The sequence below is a fragment of the Heptranchias perlo genome, chromosome 39 (genome assembly GCF_035084215.1).
Source record: "Heptranchias perlo isolate sHepPer1 chromosome 39, sHepPer1.hap1, whole genome shotgun sequence".
Classification (NCBI taxonomy): Eukaryota; Metazoa; Chordata; class Chondrichthyes; order Hexanchiformes; family Hexanchidae; genus Heptranchias; species Heptranchias perlo.
In genome coordinates this window covers 9,201,656-9,216,843 of record NC_090363.1, presented here as the reverse complement: position 1 = coordinate 9,216,843, position 15,188 = coordinate 9,201,656, and the positions used below count along the sequence as shown (strand labels likewise).

General features: G+C 49.9%; 1 protein-coding gene across 4 annotated transcripts in view; it reads left to right on the top strand.

Moving 5' to 3' along the window:
* Positions 1-14,371, top strand: part of LOC137305208 (zinc-binding protein A33-like) — a 33,184-nt gene extending 18,813 nt beyond the window's left edge. For all 4 annotated transcript variants that reach the window (XM_067974035.1, XM_067974037.1, XM_067974036.1 and 1 more), the window contains exons 5-7: positions 4,663-4,685; positions 5,560-5,675; positions 10,839-14,371. In XM_067974035.1, the coding sequence (XP_067830136.1) occupies positions 4,663-4,685; positions 5,560-5,675; positions 10,839-11,383 (684 nt within the window). In that variant the 3' untranslated portion in view covers positions 11,384-14,371. The remainder of the gene's footprint in view (positions 1-4,662; positions 4,686-5,559; positions 5,676-10,838) is intronic.
* Positions 14,372-15,188: the final 817 nt, after the last annotated feature.

Genomic DNA, 15,188 nt, shown 5'->3' with positions numbered 1-15,188 from the left:
TTCCCATTCAATGTGTATTCCCTTGCCTTGTTAGTCCCTCCAAAGTGCATCACCTCGCACTTTTCCGGGTTAAATTCCATTTGCCACTGTTCCGCCCATCTGACCAACCCATCTATATCGTCCTGCAGACTGAGGCTATCCTCCTCGCTATTTACCACCCTACCAATTTTTGTATCATCAGCGAACTTACTGATCATACCTTTTACATTCATATCCAAGTCGTTAATGTAGACCACAAACAGCAAGGGACCCAGCGCCGATCCCTGTGGTACCCCACTGGCCACAGGCTTCCAGTCACAAAAACAACCTTCGACCATCACCCTCTGCCTTCTGCCACTAAGCCAGTTTTGTATCCAAAGTGCCAAGGCACCCTGGACTCCATGGGCTCGTACCTTCTTGACCAGTCTCCTGTGCGGGACTTTATCGAAGGCCTTACTGAAATCCATGTATACCACATCCACTGCGTTACCCTCATCCACACGCCTAGTCACCCCCTCAAAAAATTCAATCAAATTAGTCAGACATGATCTTCCCTTGACAAAGCCATGTTGACTATCCCTGATTAATCCTTGCTTCTCCAAGTGGAGACTAATTTTGTTGCAGTGTAGGGAAAAGCGGCAGCCAATTTGCGCACAGCAGGATCCCACAGACAGCAATGTGATGATGACCAGATAATCTGTTTTATTGATGTTGCTTGCGGGATAAATATTGGCCTGGACACCGGGGAGAACTCCCCTGCTCTTCTTCGAATAGTATCGTGGCATCTTTTACGTCCACCCGGGAGGGCAGATGGGGGGCTCGGTTTAACGTCTCATCTGAAAGGCGGCAGCTCCGACAGTGCAGCGCTCCCTCAGTACCGCACTGTCGGCCTGGATTTGGTGCTCAAGGTCTCTGGAGTGGGGCTTGAACCCACGGCCTTCTGACTCAGAGGCGAAAGCGCTGCCCGCCGGGCCGCGGCTGACACCTCACGACAGCTCCCCCTTGCTGCAGCGCACGGACCATTTCCAGTTCCCACACAAACCTTCCTTATGGCCTCCCTGAGTGGAATTTTAACCTAACCTGCCCGTCGAGAAACTAATGTAACGCTGGTTTGATACCCCGTCCGATTTTAACCTCTGTTGAAGTAGATATCGGGCGGGGTGTAAAACCGGCATTCCGTCCGATCCCGTGGGATTCCCGCCCGGCGAGTTAGGTTAAAATTACACCCCCCGCCCCGGCCATTGTGCTGGGGGGTCCGTGCCTTTTAGCTTCTTCAGGAATCTCGATCAATATTCCTCTCTCAGCAAATCCCAGAAGAGCTCAGATTCGCTGGTTATTCGTCTCCTTGCTGTTAGTGGGAGGCCGCGCTGGCAGAGAATGGGGGGAGCTTTTGCTGAAATAACGTTCACTGCGCCTCAACAGTAATTCATTGTGTGACCGTCTGCCTGCGTTGAGCCTAATGCCAGGGAAGGGGAGTCTTTCCAGTCCCGTCAGTCGGGGCTGGATTCATAGCCAGCTCGACGAGCATTGTACTAACCCATGTTTGACTACGTTAAAGGCCTTGTATAAATCCTTGTGGCATGCACGCGGTGCAGGGTGTGTGTGTGTGTGTGTGTGTGTGGGACTGAGGTCTGGGACAGTCATTCAGTCACTGACCCTGCTCTGCTGACTCGCAGGGAGAAGGCTCAAGCTTTGCTCTTGTGGTTTAAGGTATCACCAGAGCCACTTGATCAAGTTCCTGTGACGCCCCGACAGCCAGCAATTACCCTGTTGCTGCCATTATATGTAACGGATTGGGGATCTTATCCTAAATCTGATGCACAAAACGACACAGGAATAAAGTTTTCCCTTGTGGGTTTCTTTTTTTTAAAAAAGTAAGCAGAAATGAGTTCAGCATTTTGCTCTCGGAGTGTGCACAGCCTGCAGTGAGATCTTTCACCAGGTCCTGTCCTGTCCTGTCCCCCCTCCCTCCCCCACTGAGAGCTGCCGGCCACATGTCGCACTGTGACAGTTTCAGTCTGTTGCTAAATCTGCCTTGCGACGCTGGACAGAAGCGAGGGCTGCTGCTTCCCATTGGGTGGTGTGCATGTTGCTCGTCAGCAGGGCGACCATCCCTACAGAGAGACACACAGGAAGGGGACGGGCGAACTATGGGACCGAGAGTTCTATTTTAATGGGACCTCTTTCACATACAGTGTAGACTGTCATAATAACATTTCCTTGCATTTTACTGGAGAGTTTTATGTATTGTTTGGTGAGGTTGTTGATCCAGTGAAGTTTTGCACCTGTTGGCTGACAGTTAGTTAATTGACTGTTGTAACATTTTATTTGCAACATTAAGATACCGAGTGTAGCAATTTTTGATCCGTTCAATACAAGGCACCTGGAGTGAGTGGCAAAGTCCTCTGTTTACGACCAGGACAAGTCTCTTCTAATCTCTGCCATGCCTAGGAAACCTGAATTCCCTCCGTGTCTGTTCATGCACACGCTTTGGTTGCCGCTCTGGGCCCGAGCTCAGTTCTTATTTCTTCCCTCTCCCTTTGTCTTTCTCTTGGGCCTTTCCCTCCTGTCACCCAGTCATGCAAACTTTCATTTCTCCCCTCCTGGGTACTTTCCCCCCGTTAATCACTACTCCTTTGCCTTCCTAGCCCTCCTGCTGCTTGAATTTCCCCTTCCACAGCCACCCTCCGAAGGGCCTCTCAAGGCATCCATTGCCGCAGCCCTATAAGCAGCATCCTCGACTGTCCCGCCCTGCCTTCCCGCCCAGCTAGGGGCTAATCTCGCGGACCTCCTTCCCATCCCGTTCACCCCGCCCACCCAGACTCTGCTAGCAGATAAATCACCGGCCCGCCAGAATGTCCGTTTGATCGTCAACGGGTGCCTGACCCTCTACTACCTTATTGTGGAGGGTCGCCTTGAGATTGAGGCCTTGACTGAAACTTGGCTCACGAGTGGGCAACCCCGTGGCCCTTCCTGAAAACCCCTCCGCCTGGCTATATCTTCCATCACCTGCACCGTCCAAACCTCTGTGATGGTGGTGTGGCCTTTATCATCAAGTCACATTGTAGTCTTTTCCCCTTCTCCATCTCTCTCACCTCCCCTTCAAAATCCGTAGCTTCTACCTCCCACTTCGAGCCCAACCCTGAGTTTCTCACCGAAATATCCTCCCTCCTCGGCCTTTGCACTGAACGACCTCTCATCCTCGGTGATTTAATTCTCCATCTCAGCCCCCACCCCCCCCCAACCTCATGCTCCCTCCTCTGAATTCACTGCCCTCCCTAAACTTCTCCCTCCATATAAACTCTCCTACCTGTATTCTCAGCCACGCCCGGGATCTTGCTATCTCTCCCACGGTCTCGGACACTGGCGAGCCCATCTTTAACCACTTCCTTGTATCCCTCACCATCCACGACCCCAGCCCATTCTGCATCCATCCTTCAAAAAACACTTTTTCCCCCCTCAACCCAGCCCCCAAAAAGTCATTACAGCTGTACTTTCAAACTCCCAACTACCTAGTCTTTGATTTTCTATTCACTAAGATACTTCTGCAGCTCTTGATTTTCTCAACCACTCCCTCGCCTCCACTTTTGATGCCCTTATCTCCAGCAAAGCCGCTACTTGCTACCATCCCGGTTGTTCCCCCTGATATAGCCCCCATCTTCGCGCTCTCAAGTCCAAGGGGCACAGACTTGACTGTATCTGGTGCACAGCTGGTTTACCCTCCCATCGGCAGATGTGGCTGAACCACATCAAGCACTATCAGGCCTTACTGTCCTCTGCCCAAACCAGCCACTACTCCAGGATCATCCCGGAGAGCAAAGATAACCCCTCGGCTTCTTTTCTCCACTATCAATCGTCTCCTTAAACCCCGCCCCCCCTCTCCCCTGGCCCCTCCACCCTCACCTTCAACAGCAAGTGCAAGGAGCCCTTGGACTTCTTTGTCACTCACGGTCGAGTTAATCCATTCAGCTGCCTCTGCAATTCCCTGTCGGAAACCGAGGCAAAATCCACAAGTTTTTAAAAGGGAAGTGGCTAAATATTTGAAAAAGAAAAGAAAGGGGGAAAAAAAATATATAGCACCTTTCACAACCTCAGGACATCCCAAAGCACTTTACAACCAATGAAGCACTTTTGAAGTGTAGTCACTGTTGTAATGTAGGAAACGTGGCAGCCAATTTGCGCACAGAAAGATCCCACAAACAGCAATGTGATAATGATCAGAAAATCTGTTTTAGTGATGTTGGTTGAGGGATAAATGTTGACCCAGGACACTGGGGAGAACTCCCCCTGCTGTTCTTCGAAATAATGCAATAGGATCTTTTACGTCCACCCAAGAGGGCAGACGGGGCCTCGGTTTAACATCTCATCCGAAAGACGGCACCTCCGACAGTGCAGCACTCCCTCAGTAATGCACTGGGGTACCGATCTAAAATCAAAGGGGCACAGGGAGAGGGCTGGGGACTGGACAACTCTTTCCGAGAGCCAGTGCAAGTGCATTGGGTCAAAGGGCCTCCTGTAATTGGCTGTAAAATTCTACTGGGAGCAGTTAATTGGGATTCTACTGCATGTCCCTTGTTGATTAACTCATTAATAAACGCTCAGTGGAGACAATTTATTTTATTCTTGATTGTAATCATCAAATTGTGGAGATTGTAACCTGACTTTTTTTTTACTTTTCTTTAGGATATCAAACTGCTGCTGGACAGGTGCGTGTCTTAAATTCTTTCTGAACGTGTGCTTCTGAGTTCCAGTTGGTGGCTCCACTGGATAAATCCACAGTCCTGAGCCACACGGACCATGAGGTTCCCAGGTTCGATCCCTGATCTGTGCCGACTCAGTTGGTCTCACCTGGGGTCGTGGCCCCGGTGTTATGGTCGGCCTGAACACCTGTGGGTTGGGGAGGGCATTAATCAATCAGGAATCCCACTCCCCTGTGTTCACCATGCGTGCTGTCAGCCGTGGCTCATTGGGTAGCACTCTCGCCTCTGAGTCAGAAGGTCGTGGGTTCAAGTCCCACTCCAGAGACTTGAGCACAAATTCTATGCTGACGCTCCAGTGCAGTACTGAGGGAGAGCTGCACTGCCGTCTTTCAGACGGGACCTTAAACTAAGGCTCTGTTTGCCCTCTCGGGTAGATGTAAAAGATCCCATGGCACCAGAAGAGCAGGGGAGTTCTCCCCGGTGTCCTGGCCAATGTTTATCTCTAAACCGACACCAAAAAAACAAATTATCTGGTCGTCACCATGTTGCTGTTTGTGGGATCTTGCTGTGCGCAAATTGGCTGCTGCGTTTCCTACATTACAACAGTGACTACATTTCAAATCGAAAAGTACTTCATTGGCTGTAAAGCGCTTTGGACATGCTGAGGTCGTGAAAGATGATATCAAAATACAAGTCTTTCCTTATTTTCTTTAACTGGGGGACGGTCCCGGGCTTGGGCACGGCCAGAGGGTTGCCCGTACCTGGATGGACTGTACCCCAGCGAGTATGACCAGCTTCAGGAGAGGGATGGAGAATTTTTTTTTTGAAACACTAAGCAGTCTTCCTTTCCTCTTGATGTTACACCAGTTCTCTATTCCAGGTGTGAACAGCAGCACGCCAAACCAGCAGATGTTCCCACCGAACTGCGTACCGACTCCATCGTCACGCCTTTCCGCTACGTTAAAATCTGGGATGAGCTTAAAGCATTTGTGCCAGGTACGTGATCAGCCTGTCTTCCCCCCCGCAGTGAACGAGCTGTAATTAAATTTGTGATCTAGTACTGAGAGTGAGCCACGGCTCAGTGGGCAGCACTCTCGTCTCTGAATCACGAAGGTCGTGGGTTCAAGTCCCGCTCCCCCAGAGGAGCGCAAAATCGAGGCTGTACTGAGGGACCGCATTTATATAGCGCCATTCACGACCTCAGGACGTCCCAAGGCACTTTACAGCCATTGAAGCACTTTTGAAGTGTAGGAAACGCAGCAGTCGGTTTGCGCACAGCAAGATCCCACAAACAGCAATGCGATAATGACCAGATAATCTGGTTGAGGGATAAATATTGGCCAGGGGACCAGGGAGAACTCCCCTGCTCTTCATCAAATAGCGCCATGGGATTTTGCACCTGTACCTGCACCTGAGAGGGCAGACGGGGCCTCGGTTTAACGTCTCATCCAAAACACAGCACCTCTGACAGTGCAGCACCCCCTTTTTTTTTCTTTTTTTTATTCGTTCACGAGATGTGGGCGTCGCTGGCAAGGCCAGCATTTATTGCCCATCCCTAATTGCCCTCGAGAAGGTGGTGGTGAGCCGCCTTCTTGAACCGCTGCAGTCCGTGTGGTGACGGTTCTCCCACAGTGCTGTTAGGAAGGGAGTTCCAGGATTTTGACCCAGCGACGATGAAGGAACGGCGATATATTTCCAAGTCGGGATGGTGTGTGACTTGGAGGGGAATGTGCAGGTGGTGTTGTTCCCATGTGCCTGCTGCTCTTGTCCTTCTAGGTGGTAGAGGTCGCGGGTTTGGGAGGTGCTGTCGAAGAAGCCTTGGCGAGTTGCTGCAGTGCATCCTGTGGATGGTACACACTGCAGCCACAGTGCGCCGGTGGTGAAGGGAGTGAATGTTTAGGGTGGTGGATGGGGTGCCAATCAAGCGGGCTGCTTTATCTTGGATGGTGTCGAGCTTCTTGAGTGTTGTTGGAGCTGCACTCATCCAGGCAAGTGGAGAGTATTCCATCACACTCCTGACTTGTGCCTTGTAGATGGTGGAAAGGCTTTGGGGAGTCAGGAGGTGAGTCACTCGCCGCAGAACACCCAGCCTCTGACCTGCTCTCGTAGCCACAGTATTTATATGGCTGGTCCAGTTCAGTTTCTGGTCAATGGTGACCCCCAGGATGTTGATGGTGGGGGATTCGGCGATGGTAATGCCGTTGAATGTCAAGGGGAGGTGGTTAGACTTTCTCTTGTTGGAGATGGTCATTGCCTGGCACTTATCTGGCGCGAATGTTACTTGCCACTTATGAGCCCAAGCCTGGATGTTGTCCAGGTCTTGCTGCATGCGGGCTTGGACTGCTTCATTATCTGAGGGGTTGCGAATGGAACTGAACACTGTGCAGTCATCAGCGAACATCCCCATTTCTGACCTTATGATGGAGGGAAGGTCATTGATGAAGCAGCTGAAGATGGTTGGGCCTCGGACACTGCCCTGAGGAACTCCTGCAGCAATGCCCTGGGGCTGAGATGATTGGCCTCCAACAACCACTACCATCTTCCTTTGTGCTAGGTATGACTCCAGCCACTGGAGAGTTTTCCCCCTGATTCCCATGGACTTCAATTTTACTAGAGCTCCTTGGTGCCACACTCGGTCAAATGCTGCCTTGATGTCAAGGGCAGTCACTCTCACCTCACCTCTGGAATTCAGCTCTTTTGTCCATGTTTGGACCAAGGCTGTAATGAGGTCTGGAGCCGAGTGGTCCTGGCGGAACCCAAACTGAGCATCGGTGAGCAGGTTATTGGTGAGTAAGTGCCGCTTGATAGCACTGTCGACGACACCTTCCATCACTTTGCTGATGATTGAGAGTAGACTGATGGGGTGGTAATTGGCCGGATTGGATTTGTCCTGCTTTTTGTGGACAGGACATACCTGGGCAATTTTCCACATTGTCGGGTAGATGCCATTGTTGTAGCTGTACTGGAACAGCTTGGCTCGAGGCGCAGCTAGTTCTGGAGCACAAGTCTTCAGCACTACAGCTGGGATGTTGTCGGGGCCCATAGCCTTTGCTGTATCCAGTGCACTCAGCCGTTTCTTGATATCACGTGGAGTGAATCGAATTGGCCGAAGACTGGCTTCCGTGATGGTGGGGATATCGGGAGGAGGCTGAGATGGATCATCCACTCGGCACTTCTGGCTGAAGATGGTTGCAAACGCTTCAGCCTTGTCTTTTGCACTCACGTGCTGGACTCCGCCATCATTGAGGATGGGGATATTTGCATAGCCTCCTCCTCCCGTTAGTTGTTTAATTGTCCACCACCATTCACGACTGGATGTGGCAGGACTGCAGAGCTTTGATCTGATCCGTTGGTTGTGGAATCGCTTAGCTCTGTCTATAGCATGTTGCTTCCGCTGTTTAGCATGCATGTAGTCCTGAGTTGTAGCTTCACCAGGTTGGTACCTCATTTTTAGGTACGCCTGGTGCTGCTCCTGGCATGCTCTTCTACACTCCTCATTGAACCAGGGTTGATCCCCTGGCTTGTTGGTAATGGTAGAGTGAGGAATATGCCGGGCCATGAGGTTCCAGATTGTGGTGGAATACAATTCTGCTGCTGCTGATGGCCCACAGCGCCTCATGGATGCCCAGTTTTGCAATGTCGGCATGGGTTACTCGCACAAGTCTCTGGAGTGAGGTTTGAACTTATGACCTTCTGACAGGCGAGAATGCTACCATCGAGCCAAGGCTGACACCTTAATGGTGTTCGGTAGGGAATTCCAGGATATTTTCCTTCGCAGACCATTCCCTCAGGAGGTTATGTATGTGGGATAGAGTTCTTGTCAAAATAGATGGTACATGGTGGAGGTGCAGGTCCCTTGGGAGGTTCTATAGCAGGGGTTGACTCCAAGACTACAATTGTGCAGGGCTTTGGTGAGACCTCACCTGGAGCACTGTGTACAGTTTTGGTCTCCTTACTTAAGGAAGGATATGCTTGCCTTAGAGGGGGTGCAATGAAGGTTCACTAGATTGATTCCTGGGATGAGAGGGCTGTTCTACAAGGAAAGATTTGGTAGAATGGGCCTATAATCTCTGGAGTTTAGAAGAATGAGAGGCGATCTCATTGAAATAAATAGAATTCTGAGGGGGCTTGACAGGGTAGATGCCGAGAGGACGTTTCCCCTGGCTGGAGAGTCTAGAGCTAGAGGGCATAGTCTCAGGATAAGAGGTTGGCCATTTAAGACTGAGATGAGGAGGAATTTCTTCACTCAGAGGGTTGTGAATCTTTGGAATTCTCTACCCCAGAGGGCTGTGCATGCTGAGTCGTTGAGTATATTCAAGGCAGAGATGGATAGATTTTTGGACAATAGGGAAATCGAGGGGTATGGGGATCGGGCGGGAAAGTGGAGTTGAGGTCGAAGATCAGCCATGATCTGATTGAATGGTGGGGCAGGCTCGAGGGGCCGGATGGCCTACTCCTGCCCCTATTTCTTATGTTCTTGTGACAGGGCACATACACAGCCTGTAGAAGGAGCAGTGGTAGTGTAGCTGGAGTAGAATCCGTGTTTAGATAGATTGTAGCTAGAATTTTACAGCACAGAAGGAAGTCATTCAGCCCATTATGCCTGTGTCTGCTCTCTCTATCCACCTATGCCGATTCTCTGTACCCTTTAAATTTTTGTCATTGAAATATTTCTCCATTTCCTTTTTAAAACCTTTTTTGGTCTGTGGAGAGACCAAGTTTCCTTCGTTGTGTTTCTATGTTTGAACAAGTTTCACTTTGACACGGCCACCTTGAGTTTTGCCCTGAGTGCACACCAGCTTTTGAACGCGATCCAATGGATAATGTAAAAACCGGGTTGGGGAAGAGGTAGAACACTGGTGCCCAGATGCATGTGCCACAGAGTCGGCAAGCTCAGGGCTTGTTTTAGCAATTGCCCACCACCGATTTTGTGGTCCTCGTTGACTGTCAGGTAGGGGTGACGATGGGGATGAGGTACAGAAGCATTTTATATCCTTGCAATTGCCTCCTGTTTCTCTCCCAACTATCCTCGTTTCTCCGACTTCAAGGCTGTGGCACGATGGTTCAGTAGAGAAAATCGAGCAGTGTTCCTGCTCTTAGTTAACCAGCGACCCCTGCTGGTTGTATGCTAGTGAGACCAGGATCGGTTGTGATGCACTTCATGCTCAAATAGCCAACAACGCTTGTTGTCTAGACTCGTGCATAAAGAGGGCGATTAATGCCTGTGGAACTGCAACCCCCAGCAAGAGTCTCTTCCACCTCCCTGGGAACTCACGGAGTGCACGTTAGTGATGGCACCCACAGTGGCATAGCCCAGTGTCAGTCACTGTCCGGCTCATTGGCTGCTTGGAACATGTATCCCAGGGCTGCCCAGACCAGGACTTGGGAGGGGAGGAGGGGTGAGAAAAGAAAATTGACAGAGGATAAATGTAAGAGGTGGGAAAACCTACAACTGCAGAATATTAGACAAAGTGGTTGTTTCATGAATTGGTGCAATCCAGCCTGAATGGGATAGTATTGACGGCAGCCTGGCCGACAGGTGATTGTAACACGGTGAGTGAGACAATTAGTAATGGGCAGTGAGTAATGGGATGTGTGTCCCCGTGTTACAAACACTCAGTAAGTGAGACAATTAGTAATGGGCAGTGAGTAATGGGATGTGTGTCCCCGTGTTACAAACACTCTCAGTAAGTGAGACAATTAGTAATGGGCAGTGAGTAATGGGATGTGTGTCCCCGTGTTACAAACACTCTCAGTCAGTGAGACATTTAGCAATGGGCAGTGAGTAATGGGATGTGTGTCCCCGTGTTACAAACACTCTCAGTAAGTGAGACAATTAGTAATGGGCAGTGAGTAATGGGATGTGTGTCCCCGTGTTACAAACACTCTCAGTAAGTGAGACATTTAGCAATGGGCAGTGAGTAATGGGATGTGTGTCCCCGTGTTACAAACACTCTCAGTAAGTGAGACAATTAGTAATGGGCAGTGAGTAATGGGATGTGTGTCCCCGTGTTACAAACACTCTCAGTAAGTGAGACAATTAGTAATGGGCAGTGAGTAATGGGATGTGTGTCCCCGTGTTACAAACACACTCAGTCAGTGAGACATTTAGCAATGGGCAGTGAGTGTCTCTGATAACTGAGGATGTGTGTCTTCCAGCCAAGGAGTTTCTGAAACTGGACCCCACGACAGCGCACCCACGACTCGTGCTGTCTGAGGACCTCACCAGCGTGATTGATGGTGACAAACGTCGGGAGTACTCACTCACGGCCCATCGCTTCAACTACTGGCTCTGCGTTCTGGCCAGCAGCGGATTCGCCTCGGGGCAACACTACTGGGACGTGGAGCTGGGCAGCAACACGGCCTGCGTCATCGGGGTGGCCAGGGGGTCCGCCGACCGGCTCATCACCAGACAGCTGACCCCACAGGACGGGTACTGGGTCATGGAGATGGTCAACGGGAATCAGATCAACGTCAACACGCCCGGCGCCAGGACCCTCCCTCTCCGCCGGAAGCCCCGCTCCATCCGCGTCTACCTGAACTACGAGGAGGGGCAGCTCTCCTTCTACGACGCCAGCGACCTGTGTTGTATCTACACCTTGCGGGATAAGTTCACGGAGAAGCTGTATCCTCTCTTCAACCCTCACAACAAGAAGGAAGGCAATTCGGAGCCACTGAAACTGTGTAATCGGATGGGATGCTGACATTAATTTGCCCGGGAGGGGGAAAAAAAAGACTTGCGATGGTTCTTAAAGGGGAAGTCGGTTCCATTGAATTGTAGCACTACCCTAAGGCAAACAAATGTACCCCAATCAGTACTTCTCCCTTATCTCTGGTTGCCAGGCGTTAAGCTTTAACGGTGCTGGTTAGAATGAGCCTGGGACTAACATACCGATCGGGATTGTACACTTTGGTGCTCCTGATGCCCGCCAGGAGCTCACGTTGGTAAAATCCGCTAGTGATTTTCCGATCACTGATTTTAACGGTCGTAATATCATGAGGGTGGGGGGGTCAGGAATTTCCAGGAGCGCCGAGGCGGGAAATCCCGGCCGTGACGTGTAACGGCGGTTTACAAAATAGGTTCCCTTCAGTTGGCGACAGGGTTGAAGGATTCGCAGGATCTGAATTGCTCTGTGCACCCGTGGTCCAGCGTCGGCCCCGCGTTTCTGTGAGCCGTTTTCCCGCAGTGAGCGTACCGTCTTGTCATTCAGGGGTTTTAGGATGAGGAGCCCGCGGGAAGGGTCAGTGCCCCACACGGTGAGAACCGCCGGTGTAGACTCCCCTCCGCGGTGGAGCCGGGTCAGTGTCGGAATTCCTGGTGTGCTGGCAGAAATCCTGCTGACCTCACGGACCCCAGTCTGATCACGACCGTTGTACACAACGCGGGGACTTTTCCGACATCTCGTGTCTCCGGCGGGGGAGGGGAGGGTGGGCCTGGTACGCATTCCCTGATTTCCCACCCGTTGACGTGGATTGCGGGAAAAGAAAGAACTTGCATTTATACAGCGCCTTTCACGGCCTCAGGATGTCCCAAAATGCCTTACAGCCATTGAAGTGTAGTCACTATTGTAATGTAGGAAACGCAGCAGCCAATTTGCGCACAGCAAGATCCCACACTCACCACCATCTTTTTTTTAGTGATATAGGTTGAGGCATAAATATGGGCCAGGACACCAGGCAGAACTCCCCTGCTCTTCTTCGAAATAGTACCATGGGATCTTTTACGTCCACCTGAGAAGGCAGATGGCGGCCTCAGTTTAACATCTCATCTGAAAGACGGCACCTCCGACAGCGCAGCACTCCCTCAGTACCGCACTGGGAGTGTCAGCCTGGATATTTGTGCTGAGGTCTCTGGAGTGGGACTCGAACCCACGACTCGGAGGCGAGAGAGTGCTACCCGCTGAGCCACAACTGACACCGGTGAAAATAGCAAGCGAAGCTCCCGTGACCTCTCCCATAAGCCGTCCACAAAGTTCCGTCGGTAATGGGGGGCCTCACTGAAGCCCCCCCCTCCCCCCACCTTCCACGCGTCAGCTCCCGAGTTTCGTCTAACCTGAATCTTTAAAGCATTAACACGGTAACAAATGATGAGGTTTGCTGGAATGGAATTTGCTTAATGTATGAAGCAGAGTTTCCCCAAGTCATCTAGCAGGCTGCAGGCAGCAATAAAGTGAGCCCCCAGCTCGTTTAAAGTAACTGGATGGAGCTTGCCTTCGTCAGCTGAAAGTTTCACCCGCGCACACTCCCAAACTGGACTTCAGTGATGAATTTGTGGATGCAGGAGCCCAGTACAATGGGATGAACTGTACAATATCAAGACACAAGAACTGTAATTAATAATCTGTGTAATACATGTTTTTGATTAGTTTACCTCCTGTCGACTCCCACAGAAAGCACTTTTTGCACAGGGAGCCCTCGGTGAAAATGAGCATTAGACCAATAGGAGGGATTTACTGGGTGGTGCAGTAGGTTAAACACTGGCCTTTGACCTCTGGGACATGTGCTTTAATCGAGGGCAGGCTGACTGGACGATGGCCTTTTCTGCCCGTTCGCCTGATGCTTTGTGAAGTGCATCTGCAGACCTGATGGGCCCTACGTCGCTAAACTGCAGGCTGCAAACTGGTTATGACTGGTGTGGGTAACAAGGGGAGGAGTGCGGGGGAAATGACACTGGTGGTGCTTTTCTGAGGTTTGAGGTGAGATGCATGTCGAGGCAGAGTGGAGGGAGTTTAACCCTGTATCTAATTGTGCTAGACTTGACATGGGACTGAGTACATGAAATAGGAGAGAGTGTTCCATTCTCCAACACTAACATCCCTCTCCTTAACCAAGAGCCTTTGCTATCACTGCATAGTCAGTGCATTCGCTGCAAGTCCAAGTGAACGGCCCTATGATTACATTAGAGTCAGGAGGTCAGAAATTACTGCACAAAATGAGGCTCTCTTTTTATCATGGTTCGCTGTCTGCAGACTGGCTCCAAACACTGGAGTTCGGAGGTGGCGGGAGGGTATTGATTGTAAGAAAGAAATTTGAGGTTATTATTGAAGCTTTGGTCAGCACTGGAAATGTGATCAAACATGTTGAGGGTAATTTTAACCTAACCTGCCCGTCGGGAAACCCACTGGATCGGGTGGATCGCTGGTTTTACCCCTCGTCCAATATTGACTTAAATAGTAAAATCGGGCGGGGTGTTAAATCAACATTATGCCTGATCCTGTCAGTTTCCCGACTGGCGGTTTAGGTTAAAATTACCCCCATTATTTTTCAGAACGGTAACATCATATATAAATCCGTCTGCTTGTATGTTAATACTTCTGTTGCAGCTGATGGTTAAATAGGAGAAAAAATGGTAATTCTGTTTCCACACATACATCAAAAGGACGAAAAGTCCACTGATAATTCTTGTCCTGTTGAATATTTAACTTTTTTTTGAATCTAGACACCTATTGCAATATTATAAGCAGACAGTGTCAAAGAAAAAGAAAAGACTTGCATTTATATAGCGCCTTTCACAACCTCTGGATGTCCCAAAGCGCTTTACAGCCAGTGAAGTGCTTTTGAAGTGCAGCCAAAGCCAACTCTTTGATAGATCTATCTCCTCTTCATCCTCCTCGCTATAACCCATTTACGATTTTGTTCTTTATAGAAATGTTCTGTTTTTCTAATGAATAAAGTTTTCCCATCGAATGCAATGTAAGGTTTCCCTCTGTGTCCGTTTATATGCATTATGGCTGCCACTCTGCTATGGTAATTCAGTGAGAGAGACCACATTTTAGAGGTGTAAATGGCACCTATTTTGCACAAATCATATTCAATTCTCTTGGAACAAATATGGGCAGAAAGATAGAGGAGCAAACAAGACACGGGGTGATTTTAAACCCGAAGGATGGGGGCGGGTGGGGGTTGAAAATAGTTATTTTTTGGGTCGCGACAGTAACCCGGCTTTATTTCCAGGTTTAATTTTGGCGTGTAAAAGTACAGGCTTCCCACTGGGAATGCAAAGTCTGAAAATTTTGCGGTTGCGACCCGAAAAAGACAACTATTTTCAACTCCCATCCACTCCCAACCCACCCGTTCTCGAGGTTTAAAGTCTGATGGGACTAGACTAGATGGGACATTAAGGGCTCTGGGGAGTGAGAGGAAAGTGAGATGTTAAAGGGAGCAAGCAGGAGAGTGCATTTAGACTACGCGGGGTGGTGGAAGCAGATTCAATAGTGATTTTCGAAAGGGAATTGGATATAAACTTGAAAAGGAAAAATTTGAAGGGTTTTGTGGAAAGAACAGGGGAGTGGGACTAATTGGATAGATCTTTCAAAGACCTGGCACAGGCACGATGGGCCGAATGGCTTCCTGTGCTGTATGATTCTATGTGAAGAAAAGCACTGGCACAGACATGATGGGCCGAATGGTCTGTTTCTGTGCTGCAACATTCTACGATTCTATGACATTGTGTTTGTTCTGTGACCAGGCAAAAGACTCAACAATTGATCCAGATCACCTAACATAGTG